Here is a 13,631-nt window from a genome sequence, read left to right on the forward strand (position 1 = left end):
TCCTATGCGGAATTGGAAAAAACAACAACAACAACAACACACAAATGTGCAAAGGGAAAAAAGAAAAGAGAAAGGCAAGCCAATAAACTGATCCTTACCTCTAGAGAACGAACTGACGGCTGCCAGAGGGGAGGTGGGCAGGGGTGGAGGGATAAGTGTAATAGGGTTTAAGAGTTCACTTATGCTGACAAGCACTGAATAATGTATAGAATCATTCAATCACTGTATTGTACACTGGAAATTAATAGAGCACTGTATGTTAACTATACTGAAATTAAAATAAAAACTTGAAAAAAAAGAAAGAAAGAAAAGCTGGGAGCCTGGGTGGCTCAGTCAGTTAAGCGTCTGACTCTTGGTGTCAGCTCAGGTCATGATCTCAGGCTTGTGGGATGGAGCCCCACATCAGGCTCTGTGCTGAGCATGGAGTCTGCTTAAATTTATCTCTCTCCCACCCCCAGCTTGTGCTCGCTCTCTTAAAAAAAAAAAAAAAAGTCGGGGGGAAAGAAAAATAATCTCTGGCTGCAAATGAAAATGGTTCCAAAGTTTTGCTCATTGGTTAAAAAAACAAAAACAAAAACTAGTATACACAACTATTAATTCTCACTATAATTAATGTGAAAGCGCTAATGTCTTTATTAATGGAAAAGTCAACCCCAGCATCGAGTGGGTAATATTTTTTTTTAAAGATTTTATTTATTTATTTGACAGAGATCACAAGTAGGCAGAGAGGCAGGCAGAGAGAGAGAAGGAAGCAGACTCCCCACTGAGCAGAGAGCCCGATGTGGGGCTCGATCCCAGGACCTGGGATCATGACCTGAGCTGAAGGCAGAGGCTTTCACCCACTGAGCCACCCAGGCTCCCCTCGAGTGGGTAATATTGATGAGGGTTTGTAATTATAGACGCGAGTTCTTCCAGGACACTAATAAGGCCGCAGAGAGGTGGTGAACGGGACATCCTCAATGTAATCCTGAGTCAGGAAGCAGGGGCAACACCAGTAGTGGCCGTTTCACCCAAATTTGGTGGCCGCGCAAATTAGCAGGGCATGGTGGTGATACTTAGAATTGTGCATAGAAGCTATTTTTGCACAAACTTAGACTTCTCAAATGAAGCCCTTTACTTAGAGGCAAGGATGTGGAGAGCCCCCTGGGTCTCCATCTGACTGATTCTGAGCATGAACATCATTACGGAAAAGTCCGAGGTTATACATCTCTGAGCCGTTTATGACCAGCCCGGAACCACATCAAGGAAAGGACATGTTCACATTCTGAAATCTGGTGTGTAAAGTCCCTAACTTAGGGGCACCTGGGTGGCTCAGTCTGTTAAGTGACTGACTCTGGCTTCAGCTCAGGTGGTGATCTTGGGGTCATGAGCTCAAGCTCCCCAGTGGGCTCAACCCTTAGCACAGAGTCTGCTTAGGACTCACTCTCTCCTTCTCCCCCTGCCCCTTCACCCTGCTTTCTCTCTCTCTCTCTCTCTAAAATAAATAAATAACCCTAAAGAAATAAGAAAATAAAGTCCATAACTTCAGCAGCAATGCCTTCCATCAGTATTAGAATGTTGATGTGTTTCCTTCCGGGGCTTTTTTCCTTGACCAGGTATGGTCAGCTCTACCCGTTCTTCCTGCGGCTAACCCATAGCTGACTTACCCCACTGTTTTCCTCACCGCCCATCTCCCGCCCACACATCTCAGCAGCTTGCCCCTGCTTCACCCTATTAAGGGGGTGCGACAGGCAAAGGTCTAGGGTAGGACACTCAGCAGCCCTGGGTTCTCACTTGGTGCACGATGCTAATTTGCTGTGTGACCTTGAACCTCTCTCAGGGTCCTCGAAAGTGGAGAGAATTGCATTCATGGTCTGATATTGGGATTGTTCTGGCTGCAACAGGAATCATCCCGCACAGAGACAAAGACCAAGAGGGAGCAGTGGCCAATGCAGTCCATGCAGGTGTGTGTAGGGAGGGAGCCACATCTGAAAGTTAGGCTAAGACACCTTATTTCTTACCAAAGCAATGCAAAGAAAATGCCTTTTCCTGCTGCCCAGGCTTCGTGGCAAAGGCTGGGATATGGGGCAGAGAAACTGCAGCCAGCCAGACAGCTGTGGTTTCCAGAGAAGTAACATGCCAACGTTACAAAAGCAGCTCTGGGGAATAGGATGCTATGGGTCACCTGCAGGGGCTGAACAGTCCAGGCCCATGTGCCCACCTGGGACACCTCGAACTCCCTCCAGGTAGGCAGCCCACCCATGGCCTGTGGCAGCTCAAGATTTGAGTTGAGATGGTCGGAAGCAACCTGTCTTCTGGGAAAGGAGAGAAACCCTGACACTGAATTTGAGTGGTCTGGCCCGTTACCAGCTGTCTCATTTTTGCATCTCTGAATCAGCTGTTGCCTCTGTGAAGAGATGCCCCTTACGTGCACAAACACCGCTTAAACCCTGACAGCCCATGTGCACTCCTGGCACTGTTCTAAGTGGTGTCCATCTGGCACCTCATTTGACCCTCACTGACAACCTTATGAGGTAGGCAGTGGGTTCAGCATGTGAAAGGTCAATCTGTGCATCTAAGATAGTCAAAATAAAGCCACTTGAGTGGTTGGTCCAAAGTATTATGTCCATTTTGCATGTGAAGTAATGTACTTGGCCCCCAGAGGTTACCTCTCCGTGTCACTGTCGCTGGACGCCACCTCCTCTAAGGCTGCCTGCAGATCGGCGATCCGCCGGATGGATGTCTCCAGGTCTGTCTGGAGGGTCTGTCTCACTGCTGCGAGCTCCTCCACGTACTTCTCCTGGAGGCAGAGACCACAAGCACATGTTGGCCTTGGACAAGAAGCCATGCACCGGCCAGAGCTTCTGGGGAGGAAGACACACCCTGGGCTGCACTGCGTGTTCACCGAGCACCTAATACGTAATGGACACCCCCTCTCTATACAGATGGGCTGATGGAACCTCAGACAGATGCTTTGAATTTTATAGAGGACATGGATGTTTTGCGGGCCATGAGGGCATGACCCACAGACAGAGGCAGCAAGGGCAACGATGGACAAGCCAGAGGGGCTCCTCCCAGAGCAAGCAGACACCACTGCCATTTACTGAGATCTTTTTGTGCCTGGCACTGTGTCAAGCATCTCACCCTGATTACCTCCCTCACTGCTCGAAAGTCTGGCAAATGGGTCACTAGTCTTGCTCCCATTTTGCAGATGAGAAACTGAGGCCGAGGGAAGCATGGCACTCCAGCTTGGTGCCCCTGACGGGTGCCTCTGAGGGTTCATCCTCCTCTCTGATCCTGCCTTAATTCAATTCTGTGCAGACTCTGGAAAACCTCTGATTTCCATTTGCAGCCTATGTCATCCACCCCTACCATTTATCACAATGATCATCAACTAAGGATGATTCTGCCAGCCCCCTCACTCCCCAGCCCAGGAGACCCTGAGCAACGCCTAGAGACATTTTTGTTGTCACAGTTTGTCGGGGGTTGGGGGCAGTGTGCTACTGGCATGAGCAGGTAGAAACAGGGACGCTGTCTGACATCTTACAATGCACAAGACAACCCCCTCCACCAGGAATGGCCTCTCCAAATGTCCATAGTGCCCAGTCTGAGAAACCTTGGCTTAAACCTACAGGGGATCAATCAAAAGGCAGAGTAAGATCTCTCCCAGAGGATGCAGGGAGAAGCTGAAAGCAGCCTCATCATCTAACAACTGGGAATGGGGGATCACAGCGTGTCTCTTTGATGCCATTAGGCACACATTAACATTTGAAATAAAGATTGTTTCAGCGTAGAATGCTTCTGCAGAATAATGTTAAGCAAACGGAATAGCACAGGGACTATCATGCCCCCATCTATCTGCAAATAACACACATACAATCGGAAAAACACTTTGGAAGCTGGTGATATTTAAAGATGAGGAAGAAGAGGGGGATTATAGACAACATTTTTCTTTTAAGCCATTCTAATTATGTAAGGATTACTTGTTGACTCTTGTTTTATTTATTTTTGTTATTTTTTTAAAGTGGGCTCCAGGCTCAGCATGGAACCCAGCACGGGGCTTGAATTCAGGACCCTGAGATTGAGACCGGGGCTGAGATTGAAAGTTGGACTCTTAACTGACTGAGCCACCCAGGCACCCCTGTTTGATGAGGGAGCAGGAGGCTGGCTGAAGACAAAGCAAAAGCTGGCACCTTGCACCCCCTCTCCACCCATTCCCCTCGGTAATGTGTGTGACATTCCTCATGCACCCCTGACTGCCACAAGCAAGAAACAAATAGTTAACTTGCAGAGATCACAATCCTGCAAGACAGAGTCTCCCTTGGTTTACAAACGTCCTAGAGATCTACAAACAAAGAAGTTGCCTTATCAATAGCACAATTTCCAGAGGCAAATAACTCAGTTCCTCAAGCCTTAAATAAAGTTAAGTTTCTTCTAAACCCAAATCTCACTAACAAAGACGCTTGATAGCAGAAATGTGAATGGCTTGCCAAAAGACAACACTGATCAAGCACCTTGTAGGCCCTCTTTAGCATATGAAAGTTCCGTTGAAACCTCCCGCAAGGTACATAACCTGCCATCTCTCACAACCTGGGGCAGCAGCTCTTTCTGCCCACGGGTCCTGTCCCCGTGCTTTAATAAACCACCATTTTGCACCAAAGATGTCTCAAGAATTCTTTCTTGGTCATCGGCTCTGGACCTCAGCCCACCGAACCTCACCTAGGTTCTAGAATTTCATCACGTTGACTATTGCTTTAAGGAACATACTTATACCAACTGCTGAGAACGTGAAAGGGTGAAAATAGAAAGATTTAGGGTCAGATCTAAGTGCTGTTCCCAGCTGCCCATTTAACTCACTAGCTGTGCAACCTGGAACAGTTTACAGTGCCTCTGTGAGCCCATGATTGTTTTCTTTCTGTTGCAGATGAAGAAATGGAGGCCTGCAGAGTCAGAAGTCATTCCGGGCAATAACGTGCAGAGCCCGAATTTAAAGACCAGTCTTGCTGGTGATCTTTCTGTGGTTACATGTGCACACCCCTCAATGAAATTCAGGGAGGACCAGTGCTGCTTCCCCATTAAGGGGACACCCACAGCTCCCCTTTGCAGAGTGGCTGGTCTATTCATGGTATGGTGGGCCTGTGCCTTTCATCTGATTTTGAGGTTTTCCAATTTTAATGAGAGAGAGAGAGAGAAAGCAAGAGCAAAGACTGAGAAGGCTCAGGGCTGACTGGAGCTCAGAAGCAGCAGCGTGGAGAGAGGTGGGGGGGCGGTGGTGACAGGGGCTGGCAGTGCGCTGTAGCTGATTGAAGTTGCCAGCTGTGAAATCCCCATCTTGGTGCTGACAAGGTGAGAGCCAGTCCGAGGCAGGGCCCCCAGGCAGGAGGCCAGTGGACTGTCACAGGAAATAACACACACTGGGGGAATGGCTGGGGAGGCGTTTGCCTCTGGACGCTGGTGTGTCAGCTCCTAAAGACACCTAGAAAAATGACCAGGTGCAAAGTCCCCGGCAGCTTAGAGGAGCACTTGTCTGAGCTCAGCTCCCACCTAGGGCAACAGAATCGACCACGGTCTCCCAGGAGACAGGGCACTTGTGTCTTTGTAAAACGCGGAGATGCTAGCCGAAGTCCATGTCCGGACCGTTTTAGGCATGGGGTGAATGTTTATTTTGGAGCTGAGGAAAGAGAGAGCAGAGCGGCAGAACGGCCCATGTGAGGTCACGTAGCAAGAAGAGCAGAGAGCTCGGATGCACAGCCTGGTCTTGGGTTCTCAAGTGGCAGCTCTTTATGCCTCCTAAGCCCATGAGAAAAGAGCACTGGTGTCCCCTCCCAGTTGTGCCTGAAGGAGCTTTGCCCATGCAATGTCATGTAGGGGCAACAAGAAGTGCCTAAAGTCTTAACTCTTGTGGAGCCTCCTGGTGGGCAGAGGACAGGACCACCAGGGACAGGCATTGTGTCTCAGCGATGGACGGCTCTGGGCTGGAACAAAGCAGAGGAAAGGGGGAGCGGAGATGAGACAAATCCATAATATCTTGAAAGACAAAGGAGCCTCTAGAGCCAGGGTGCCTGGGTTCGAATCCCAGCTCTGCCCCTTACTGGCTGTTGTGACCTATAGCAAGTTACTCAACCTCTCTGACCTCCAGAGAGGAAAGGCTTTAGCCAACATTGTTACCATATCATTTTTTTCAGAGGAGAACGAGGAACAACTAGGGTGAGGAACAGTGCATCACTGAGGTTTTTGCCAAGGTCACAGGTGGAAAAGGACTCTGGCTCTGAAGGTATTTCAGTGCCCTGCAGAGGAAAGACATGGATTCGACCAAAGGCAGTGTAGGGGATGAGTTAATTAGACAGAGCAAGGAGAGCAGTGACAAGAAAACCATCCATAGTTGAGGGTATATGGACCAAGGATGGGGTCCAGGGGACTCAGATCAGGTCTGGGGGGAATACCCCAAGGAGATGGATTGGGGAAATCTGGAATCTGTGCAATCAGCAATCAGCTAACCTTTTCTGCTTCAACTTGAAAAGCAAACAGAGTCTGCTGATTGCAGAGACCAAGTCATTAAGGGAATGCAGTGCCCCAGACTGTCCCTGGGGAAGACCAAATAAGGCCCTGGCCAGAGACCGCTCAGGAGACACAGAGCAGGTCCACAAGGAGAAGGGGGCAAAAGGGAGGCACCTGCCTCTCTCTGGTCTGGGATTCCGGGTTCTTCTTCCTCCCTCGAGACATGTGGCTAATAATGCTTGGGTTTGAATTGGGACTGCCACAGGCAAACAGGGTTGTATTTTGAGGCCACATGTGAAGCTGGTCCCCTCTGTTATTCTCTCTCTTTAGAGACGTGAAGCATGAAGCAGTTGGGGGAGAAATTAGGATAAGAAACTATTCAGATAGTAAGATGTATACAGCAGAAACCCACTAATAAATATATCATATGCCCAGTTAGTCTATAACTACAACATTAGTGATATATGCATTGTAATGACACACAACGTCTTACCATATATATTATATATTCATTTCATGTAGACAAATATTCATATCCTTCACTCAGTCAGTAAACATCTATTGAGCACCTACTGTGTGCCGGTACTGACCTATGCACAGGTGATGCAGATACAGTCCTAACTTCCCTGGAGCTTACATTCTTGCAGGGACCTAATCTCTCTGTATTGCTGGGGTTGAGCGGGCACTCAATCTGGATGTGGGGATTGAATGAATGGTGTCACTGCATGAGTATAAACGGTGAATGAAGGAGGGGCCTGGATATTATACTCATGAATGCATACATGATACACACCATGCATACAGAGATAAATGCAGTGGAAGTAGTGTGTGTACTTCTGACCTCCCCAGCATTGCTTAAGAGAATCATTAACCCTTGTTAAACTCCCAAGCTACTCCCTGTAGAGCATGCCACTGAAAGCTGCCCATGTGGGAGGTCCTTCATATGATAATTATGGTGGCAATTAAAATAATCTCCTTTTGTGATGTTCAACTAGAGGCTAATATTTAGAACTGCTCCTCGTTTTCTTTGCCTAGGGCATCTTTCTGGGATGCAAATACACAGGACTCTCAGGTCAATTTCTGAGCCCTAGATGTTGGCTCTCTGTCCTTTCAAGGTGTACCCCAAGGAAATTATTTCATGTAGTTTATATTATAGATCAGACTATATTTTTATATTCAGTTTATATTATCAGATCAGATATAGATCAGAAACACTCTTGAAACATGATGAAAACTTACTTTGTCATCTTCTTCTGACTCACTAAAAACAAACAGAAACTTCATGTTACAGAGCGCAGCCCTAAAGAAACTTTAGACACACAAACACATATGCTATTATAAATATATATAAATACACACGAACATATGTGCAAATGTGTCTATTCAGATACAGATGCATGAACATTCCCAGTCTGACACATACATATGCTTAACTAATATTTATTAAATTATCACATGAACGTATTTATTTCTATTTTCTCACATGGGCAGGTCCTCTGCTAAATGTATGAGATGTCTCCTCTCACATGATCTTTATAAACCCTCAGAGTCAAGTGCAATACAAAAACATAAAAAGTAACATGAGAACATTCAACAAAGTAATAGCAGTGTTGGGACGCCTGGGTGGCTCAGTGGGTTAATGCCTCTGCCTTCGGCTCAGGTCATGATCTCAGGGTCCTGAGATCGAGCCCCACATCGGGCTCTCTGCTCAGCGGGGAGCCTGCTTCCCCCCCACCCCTCTCTGCCTGCCTCTCTGCCTACTTGTAATCTCTGTCTGTCAAATAAATAAAAATAAATATAAAAAAAAAAGTAATAGCAGTGTTATTCTCTCTGAGTGGTGAAATATCAGGTGATTTTTGTTTCCCTTTTTATACTTCTCCAGACCTTCTGCAAAGGATATGAATGACTTTTCTGATCAGAAAGTTAAGAAATATAGGATTTTTTTCTGTCTATGCTGTGAGGAACAATCCCCTGGACTGCCTGCTCAGCGTCTCCCACGGCAGCCTCATTATCCTTATTTTACAGATGAACAGGCTGAGCCTCAGAAAGGTTAAATCACTTGCCTAGGGTCATACAGTCAAGACGCAATGATCTGCAGCAGGATCCAGGTGTCCTGACCCCAGCGCACAACTCTCTTCTACTTTGCCTCTAATCGCTACTGCTTTATCCAAGGATGCTTGTGCCTCTAGAGGTGGGGGCAGTCTGCCCAGAAAGAAATGAGGAGGTGATGAGGAACTGCCACTGTTTCATTCAAATTGTCCCAGGGTTATTTTCCTGGGAAAAATGAGGCTGTGGGGGAATAAAAAGCCCTATGAATGTCCTGGCCAGAGTTCAAGGCTGTTTTGGCAATGGAGCGAACAGTAACACGAGTGTTCAGTCTCAATCTGGGAAAGGAAAGACTTGGGGTACCCAGTAGAAAACCCAAGACTATGCATGAGATGCTCTTACTTAGGATTGCAAAAGAGCCCAACCTTTAGCAAAAAGAGGGACTAGGGAGAAGGTAGTCATCACTATCCAAGGTCCTTTTCTTCATAATTCTCCTGCAAATTAATTGTTTGATTCTAGGTGTATCATGCTGTAAGGGACACAGAGAGACTCATCAAAGTCCTCAAAGTCACACAGCTAGAAAGGGACATACAGATGCAAACTCAGGCCCGCCTGTTTCCAGAGGGTCAGTCAATATCTGACAACTCCTCCCGCCCATTTCTACACCTGCGGCAGGCATGTCCAATCAATCACTGCATAGACCCAGGCACTCTAGGGCCACAGTCTGTTCTGTGAGCTACCAAGCTAAGCATTTTCTCCAGTGGCCCACCTACCAGCATCAACAGAGCTCCCAACACTGCCACAATTTATTCACCCCTCTGGAAACACCTCAAAAAGGACACAATAGTTGGTTGATTGGCAGGGGAGAGGGCTATTTCTCCTTGAAAACTGGTAAGCACTCTGTGGAACTGAGGACAGTGGAAGCCCACCACACTTCAGAAGAGATCCTGATGGGCGAGGAGGGGGGAAATGCAATGCTACCAACGACATGGGAGGAACACGGAAGTGAAACACCTATGTGAATTTTGCAGAGTTCTTAATCCTTCCTCACTTTCAGTTCTTCACCCCATAACAGGCCAGCATTATTTCCTGGAAAACAAAATAATGTCTAACTGTGTACATTTGGTATACCTAATGTGTGGGCACTCACTTGATACCTAACTCATGTCCTTTTTTCTAAGTAAAGACTCAGAAAGTATGAAGCCTGCAGGTACCGTGTAGCAAGAACAGCCTCATTTTTTCAGAAAATGAAGTTTGTAAACCTGATTTTTGTTGTTGTTGTTGAAGCTGGAAGGATTTAATATATAGTACCTTGGAGGAGCCCGTATCAGTCAGGAAAATGGAAATTGCTCTAGATCATTTAAATAAAGGAATTTAATACAGGGAATTGTTTATTCAGATGATGGAAAGGTGAGACACCAGGATAGATTAGCAATGGCAGGAAGCCACTGCCAACCTAGGGCCAGAAGGAAAAATTAGGGCATTGGGTCATCCAATGGAAGGCTGCTGGTGGAAGGCAGCTTCATGGAAGAGGGGCGTTCCTAATGGGATCTGGAATTAGAGTCTCAGCTTCTGCTGGGGATGGTCCCCAAGGCAGTGATAAAGACAGATCAATACCCTGGCTTCTCTCTTTCCCGTGTTTCAATCGGCCATCACTGCATATTATTGGCTGACCGTACCAGAAGGCAAGAAAACTAGAAAGCCCAGTTTCTAACAGTTTAGAGTAGAGCAGAGAAGGGGCAGAAATGCACCTGAGAGGAACCAGGAGAATCACTGGCATAGAGCACAGACCACATCCAGGTTCAACCCAGACTTTATGCGTCGAACTATATGCTTACAAGATCTGCCTATTTTCCTGTCTATCTCTATCTATATATACTTATAAGCATTTATATTTTACGTAGCTGTATGTACAGAGATGTGTCTTTGTGTGTGTGTGTGAGTGTGTGTGTGTGTGTGTGTGCATATACTTCAAGGAAAAAGTTACAAGAAATCCAGAATTAAAATTTTCAGGTGTTACAGCATCCAATGCTGGACTACAATCCCCTAGTCTATACTAATTATTTATTACCCCATAACATATTGCCTCAACACCCGGCGTTTTGAAACATCCAATATCACTCATTATCTCATGGTTTTCTAGGGGTCAGGAGTTCAGGAATGGTGTATCTGGGTGCCTCTGCCTCAGAGTCTGAGGTAGAACAGGTAACAGCCCCCACATATGTCCACATCCAAATCCCCACCATATGGGAATATGTGAACTCAAGTGGCAAGAGGGATTTTGCAGGTGTGATTAAATTAAGGATTTCGAGATGGAGAGATTATCCTGGTGGCCCCTAAATGTAATCAGAAGGGTCCTTGCAAGAGGGGGTGGTGGAGGGGACAGGTTCAGCAGGGAAGATGGCAGTAGTAATGGTGTGGTGACATCACGCTGGAGGGAGGCAGCCAGGAGCCAAGAAGTGCTGACTCCCAAACCAGTGGGAGGTTAAATTGTGTCATTGTAAGCTACCCAGTTTGTGGAAACTTTTTGCAGCAGCAAAGGACAACTCATGCAGGTCTGTCCTGATGGTACAGTGGTGACGGCAACCAGTGCATGGGCTGTCTGAAGGCTTAATGGAAGCTGGAGGGTCCCTTCTAAGAAGGCTCACTGACGTGGCTATCGGCCAGAGGCTTCAGTTCTCTGCCATAAGGGACTCCGATGAGCTCCTGGAGTGCCCTCATGACATGATGGCCGGCTCTCCCAGAGCACATGATCTAAGACAGAGTAGGGCAAATGCCAAACACCTTAGATAACCTGGCCTCAGGCATGATGGATCATCACAACTGACCATCTATTGGTCACACAGACCAACTCTGGTACAACGTGGAAGAGGCCATGCAGGGAGGTGAATGTGAGAGGTGGGGAGTCATCAGGCACCATCTTGGAAGCTGATGAACGTAGTAACGTTGCATCTTCTTAACCTATAGGCCCCATCTCAGTGGACTCTACCACCCACACAGGAAAACATCATAGCCATCCTGAACTTCCTCCGCTTTCTAAAAACACACCTGTTTATAGGTTGAATTGTGTGCCCCCCTCACCCCTCAAAACAGGTTGAAATCCTAATCCCCAGGACCCCAGAATGTTACTGTATTTGGAGACACCATCTTTACAGAGGTAGTCAAGTCAAAATGAGTTCATCAGCATGTCCTAAGCCAATATGACTAGCGTCCTTAGGAAAAGAAGTGAAACTTGGAAAGACGCAGAGATACAGAGCCAAAACCCCATGAAGACACATAGGAAGGAGTGCTACGTGTAGACAGGAGATTGCAATGATGCATTCCCAAGCCAAGGAACATCACAGATGGGCAGCAAACCACCAGAAGCTAAGAGAGATGCATGGAGCCCTTCCTTCTCCAGTACCTATGGGGAGCACGGCCCTGCCAACACACTGATTTCAGACTTCTGGCCTCCAGAGCTGGGCGACATTTCTGTTTTTCTAAGCCACTCAGTGGGGAGGCCCTTTGCTCTGCAAGCCCTAGCACAGATAGAGCATCATGCAATCTATTCTTTTTCTTTGAAAAACAGCATTTCTTTTCTTTTCAAGTTCCAGCAGGGTTGCCTATAGAGAATTTAGAAAATAAAGTGGCAGGGGGAAAAAAAAACATTAAAAATTGCCCTTAAGTCTGTTACTTGAGGACAACCCCCTTAATGACCAAGTTGCCATATTTCCATCCTGTGTTTGTTTCTGTATGTGTGTCTGGATACATCTATTTAACACCCACTCAGGTAAAACAGTCTTATGTTAAAGGCGGAATGGAGTTAGCCATGCAGACATGCAGGGAACCCCGGGACCCCCACCCCACCGCTCTCGCTTGCCCAGGATTGCCCATTATCTCGAGACAGAAGAGACTGGGACTCCAGACACCTGCTTGCAGCCCTCCTTCTCCCACTCGTTTCCTAACTAATTGTTTTAAAATGCCCCCCGCTATCACCTGTAGGCTCTTGTAGCATTCTGGAAAGTGAACATTTTAGGCAGCTTGCTTGGGCTGTTCGACATCGAGCTGATGAAGATCTGGCCCGCAGAGGTCTCAGTTGTGTGCACTTGCCATGGGCTTGCTCACATCAGCGATGTACACACCAGGTACCAGGTCAGAGCCGGAGGCCCTCAGGCAGTTTGCTGGGCCATTCCCTGGGTGGTGGAGGCAGAACTAGAAGCTAGGTCCTCTCTCTGTTAGAAAGTGAGCTCCTCTCTTTATGATTTCTCTTTCACACACTGTGGATCATGAACCATTTTTGCCTAAACACCAGCCCCTCCACTTGGGCAATAATTGTGCCAAGGCCTGGGCTCCAATGATGAGGAGGGGGCTTTGTAATTGACTCTTGGGGTCCTGAGATTCCTATAATGGGTGGGGAGTGGCGGAGGGCACAGACTCCCGGGGCAGACCCTAGACCCTTATACAAGGAATGTGGTTGAGGTTCTCTCTGAGCAACAGGATGGGGAGAGGGAGGCGACAGGCAGGAGGGTGCAGCGTGCTGTTGTGAATTACAAAGTTTGCAAGTTAAATTAAATTAAATTCAGATTTAAAGAGAAGAGAATAAATTAAAATAAGCCCAACTCTAAATTTCCTCACAGCTCTAGCTATTCAGAGCCCATAGTTTTCCCAACCCTAAGAGCCCCCCCCACCCAGCCTGAGACTTCTGATGCAGCATCTTCAGAATGGGGCAAAGAAGGACCACCAACCCCCTCAAGGTTGACACCTGCAGGGCCTTCACAGAAACCCCACTGGCCACAGACCAACATCCCAACCTGGAGTGAAATTCCAGACACCCCACTCCTGACTCCCCAGAGTCACCCACCCAATGGCTTCTTGGGAAAAAAAAAAAAAAAAAAAAAAGGAAGGCATTTCATTTTTCTGCTCAAATGCAAATATGACATATCTGTGCCACCCAATTTTCCTGACAGAGGAATAATTATATCAACATAATTAAGTCTCCAATGCAAAAATTATCTGTACTACATACATCGACACTATACTTCCCGCATCAGAGGGCCATTGTTCTAGGCAGTAATTACCAAGCCACCTTTGACATGTCTTATTTCAATTTAAATGGAAATGAAGCTCGT

General features: G+C 47.0%; 1 protein-coding gene across 1 annotated transcript in view; it reads right to left on the minus strand.

The window, feature by feature from the left end:
* MYO18B (myosin XVIIIB) overlaps nt 1-13,631 on the minus strand; it is a 254,335-nt gene that overhangs the window by 36,656 nt on the left and 204,048 nt on the right. Inside the window, 1 exon segment of the mRNA XM_047697085.1 lies at nt 2,649-2,779. Within this exon segment, the coding sequence (XP_047553041.1) occupies nt 2,649-2,779 (131 nt within the window).

The sequence above is a fragment of the Lutra lutra genome, chromosome 12, assembly GCF_902655055.1.
Source record: "Lutra lutra chromosome 12, mLutLut1.2, whole genome shotgun sequence".
Taxonomy (NCBI): domain Eukaryota; kingdom Metazoa; phylum Chordata; class Mammalia; order Carnivora; family Mustelidae; genus Lutra; species Lutra lutra.